This window comes from Salvelinus namaycush, unplaced genomic scaffold, assembly GCF_016432855.1.
Source record: "Salvelinus namaycush isolate Seneca unplaced genomic scaffold, SaNama_1.0 Scaffold1213, whole genome shotgun sequence".
Taxonomy (NCBI): Eukaryota; Metazoa; Chordata; class Actinopteri; order Salmoniformes; family Salmonidae; genus Salvelinus; species Salvelinus namaycush.
Window position 1 is genome coordinate 39,409 of NW_024057913.1, and position 4,364 is coordinate 43,772.

The window sequence follows — 4,364 nt, forward strand, 5'->3', positions numbered from 1 at the left end:
AGTATTTTGAAGAAATGCTTTAGTAAACAAAGTATTATATCACAATGTTATTTGAAGAGTTTATTTTGCGGTTCATGTTTTATTTCTCCATGTGTCCTGACCGCACCTTGCTTTTAGAAAACGTTCGTACACAGCGTTGATCGTAAATTATGCCTATGCCAAAATAAAGAATCAATGTGATTGACTAACCTTGACATGGAAATTACATACATTTTACTCAACTTGAGATTCATGAGGAAGAGGAGAGGACAGGAAAGACAGATCCACCCAATGAAGATATCCCAGAAGTATCTGATCTTCATCAAAGAAGATCTCCTGCAAGACAAAAACAGTCAACCCCAGTATTCTACTTCCCAGTCGTGTGAGTGCGTTAGTGTGCGTGCCTCACGTTTAACCACAGGTGTAAGCCACATCCAGGTACTTGTAGGTTCCTACACAGGGATCCCCATACAGAGAACTGGACGCCGGGACGTCACACTGGCTCTTCCCATTACACCTGTGTGCGCGTCAACGACAGGTACACGTTAACACTATAGTCATGTTTCTACAGTACAGGTTAACAGTACAGTAATGCGTTTCAAATAGTACACTGCAGGTTTCAATACCTCTCTGCCATCTTACTGGCAGTTGTGGATTGGCTGAGACAGTTGGTGTTGGCTAGTTGGTTAGCGGGCCGTTTAAAGGAACACACTAGCTGGTCACGGCGGCCATAGTTGGCACTGTGGATCTGGATCGTACCTTTATCTGAGGGAGGAGGAGAGGTAAGACTGGATGTCTGGTGTGTGCTAGTGATGGTAATATAAACCATATATGATAATGCTATACTATATATCATATGACAGAAGAATACTGTACAGCCGAGTTGACAAGCTTACCACATACTAGAACATCAGCACTTTACCACATTCTACAGCATCAGAGCCTTACCACATTCTAATAGCGCATCAGAACCGTCACAAGTAATGCTTCGTGCTGCCAGGACAAAGAAACAGGAATTACACACCACACTGGCCACTGCTGGGCAGACATAAATAAAGACATACCTTTTCATAGCAGACATTAGCCTGGTGTAGTATTATTATACATAGAAACAGACTGACTTGCTAGGATGCAGGTGTAGGTGGTTTCCAGGTATTTGTAGATTCCAAAACAGGGGTCAGAAGTACGGAAGACTTCAGTGTTCACTTCACACACCTGTTTCCCATTGCACCTGGGGGATATCAGGAGGTAAGATGAGCTATGGCTGGGATTTAATCAAACGCGGTGTCAACAAGCATGCAGCGCTTGACATTTACAGCAGACATCTGCAGTGTTTACTGGGAACGTCAGGAAAATTGGCTTTAAAAAAAAAAGAGGCACATTGACGATACTGCAATGTGCTTTTCAACAACACACCTCACTGAATCCCAGCCTGTCTTTATCAAATAAACACTGACTGAGTACCTCTGTGAGAGGACCTCCAGGGTGCCTGTCTTTATCAAATAAACACTGACTGAGTACCTCTGTGAGAGGACCTCCAGGGTGCCTGTCTTTATCAAATAAACACTGACTGAGTACCTCTGTGAGAGGACCTCCAGGGTGCCTGTCTGTGAACACTGTGTGTTGGTCAGCTGGTTGGCAGGTCGTCCTTCTCTGCAGGTGGTTCCATCAGTCCGTCCATACAGAGCTCTCTCAATGAAGATCACACCAGAATCTAGCAGGGCAAGAAACACAATGTAAAGAAACAGACAGCACTATGGAGAGACCATCAGGATAGAATGTGTGTGTTCTTACCACAGATCAGGAACTGGACATTTTCGCCATTGTCACAGGTAACCACTCTAGACGCTGAGTGAGAAACAATTACCATCACATTAACTGAACAAAAAACAAACGCAACAAATAGTGTGTTGGTCCCATGTTTCATGAGCAAAAAAAAATAAAATCCCAGTAATTTTACATATGCACAAATTGGTTTACATCCCTTTTGGTGAGCATTTCTCCTTTGCCAAGATAAGCCATCCACCCGACAGGTGTGGCAAATCAAGAAGCTGATTAAACAGCATGCTCATTACACAGGTGCACCTTGTGCTGGGGACAATAAAAGACCACTCTAAAATGTGCAGTCACAACAATGCAACAGATGTCTCAAGTTGAGGGTATGTGCAATTGGCATGCTGACTGCAGTAGAGTCCACCAGAGCTGTTGCCAGAGAATATAATTAATTTCTCTACCACAATCCACCTCCATTTTAGAGAATTTGGCAATACGTCTAACCGGCCTCACAACCGCAGACCACGTGTAACCACGCCAACCCAGGACCGCCACATCCGGCTTCTTCACCTGCGGGATTATCTGAGGGGAGGGGGGTGCTGAGGATTACTTCTGCCTGTAATAAAGCCCTTTTGTGAGGACAAACTAATTCTAATTGGCTGGACATGGCGCCAATGGGTGGGGGCCCACGGTGGGTCATGAAATCGCCCTTGCCCAGTCATGTGAAATCCACTGGATATGGATAAGGCCTAATGAATTTATTTCAATTGACCGATTTCTTTATATGAACTGTAACTCAGTAAAATCTTTGAAATTGTTGCCTGGATATTTTTTATTCAATGTAGATGCGCACAAACATACACAATCACGTACCTGCAGCTGGTAGTGTACAGCAAGCTGCAGCCATCACTGAAAAACACATCACAGTTCAACTTTTCTAACCTTGGTCAGTCTCTTCGTAATTCTTTACAGGAGAAGAGTAGTGTACACTATATACAAAGTAAGTATATAATTAGCATACAGTATGGTACAGAGTATAGACAGACATGGAACATCACCTAATCCTCAGATAATACAGGATGCTGTATACTAGACCTGTGTCATACTGTTTATATTAGACTTCAGTTACTTTCAATACAAACTGATACATTTAGAACCATCTGGAAAATACTGGAATGCAAATACATATTTGTTAAAAGTCAGTATACTCACAGGTGAATGCAGTCAGTTTTAAAAGGAGCATGATGCTGGGTACAGGTGTTTAGTAACAGGTAAGATGCTACGGATGGTCACCTGGCCAAATAAAGCTTTGATTAACGTGATACTTGCCAAGGACAGATGCTTCTTTGCAAAGCATTACCCATGAACACAAAGCACAACAGATTAGCAGTCCTCTTGGCAACAGAACTAAAATCTCACGCCAGCTCAAACCACAAGTACTGTGATGTGCCGTCCTCCCTTCACTCAATCACCACAGCATGAAGCCCATTTTAGTTATCGTTGTGTTTTATCTTCTTTGGGTGTCAATTTACCCGTGCTTATGTAACTTAATACAGATTGTTTCCGTAAAAATGTAGCCAATTCTCCGATAGTAAGAGATTTTAAACAGCGCTGAGCCGTATGACTTCTTTCCGTTTTGGACTGTTTCATTCAGGAACCTATTTGGACGGATCCACTACCTTTTGTTGCAAGAACAATTATTAACTTTTTGCAATGTACAAATGAGTACTGAGCGTTTAACCGAAATGTGTTATTGTTCCAACAAATAGACCGATGTCAGATATATTTGAATTACATTTTGTTTAGGTTTTTCTGTGAGCTCAATGCGCACATTGCAGTTTCTCTAGAGATAAAGCAGATCCAGCCTGAACTGTGTAATGTAAAAGGGAGTTGTAGTTTGCTACAGCCAAATATTCTACATATTGTAGTTATTTACTATGTTATGCGCTACACTAACCTTAATCCATTGCGCATCTACGGTATGTTTTTCTTTTATACCTGGTACAGAAGAGGCAGAAGTACGCGCGATCGTGAGGGGATAGAGAGAGCAGCTGTTGCATAACTATGTATCTCAAAATGAAAATACATGATCTAAGTGATTGATAGTTGCTATTCCGCAGTCAAAAGTATGCCCTATGTACTTTGAAGAACTACAAAATAGTGATTGTCACAGCATATGCAGCAGCTCTATAGAGATGAGATGACTTGTAATGAAATAAAGTGGAAAAACAAATGTAATATAAAACTGAAAAATTTAAGTGAATAAATTATGGTTAGTTCAGTGATAAGCAGGCACTACCATCGGACTGTTAAGTTTAATTTATATTACAGTATTCAACCCAAATAACTTTAACCGAAATTGTTTAATAATCCAACCGAAACTACTTTTTTTTTTTTTTTACTAATCGCTCAGCACTACTTAAGTGTAAAAAACCCCGATGAAAGTTAATTTAAGTTGCCCGTTATGAGTCTGCAACTCATCTCTCTGGCGTTGCACTTAATCATTTATTTCCCTCATAGAATCCTAGCCGCGCGGGTTCTGGAGGAGTTACTGCTGTCTGTTCGGAAAAACATCGAATAATAGCCTACTACACCATGAGGCCTAGAATTTA

The 4,364-nt window shown here is 41.3% G+C and overlaps 1 protein-coding gene across 1 annotated transcript; it reads right to left on the minus strand.

The window, feature by feature from the left end:
- Positions 1 to 390: 390 nt before the first annotated feature.
- Positions 391 to 2,995, minus strand: LOC120036125 (L-rhamnose-binding lectin CSL2-like). The gene is made up of 8 exons (XM_038982598.1): positions 2,965 to 2,995; positions 2,626 to 2,661; positions 1,774 to 1,827; positions 1,558 to 1,693; positions 1,101 to 1,210; positions 928 to 972; positions 606 to 744; positions 391 to 496 (listed from the first exon to the last, which is right to left on the minus strand). The coding sequence occupies exons 1-8, from the start codon at positions 2,993 to 2,995 to the stop codon at positions 391 to 393; spliced, it is 657 nt and encodes a 218-aa protein (XP_038838526.1).
- Positions 2,996 to 4,364: the final 1,369 nt, after the last annotated feature.

Coding starts and splice junctions, on each gene's coding strand:
- LOC120036125 (XM_038982598.1), bottom strand. CDS start 2,995: ATGCTCCTTTTAAAACTGACTGCATTCACCT. Junction 2,662..2,964: donor AAAACTGACTGCATTCACCT/GTGAGTATACTG, acceptor TGTGTTTTTCAG/TGATGGCTGCAGCTTGCTGT. Junction 1,694..1,773: donor TGTCCAGTTCCTGATCTGTG/GTAAGAACACAC, acceptor TTGCCCTGCTAG/ATTCTGGTGTGATCTTCATT.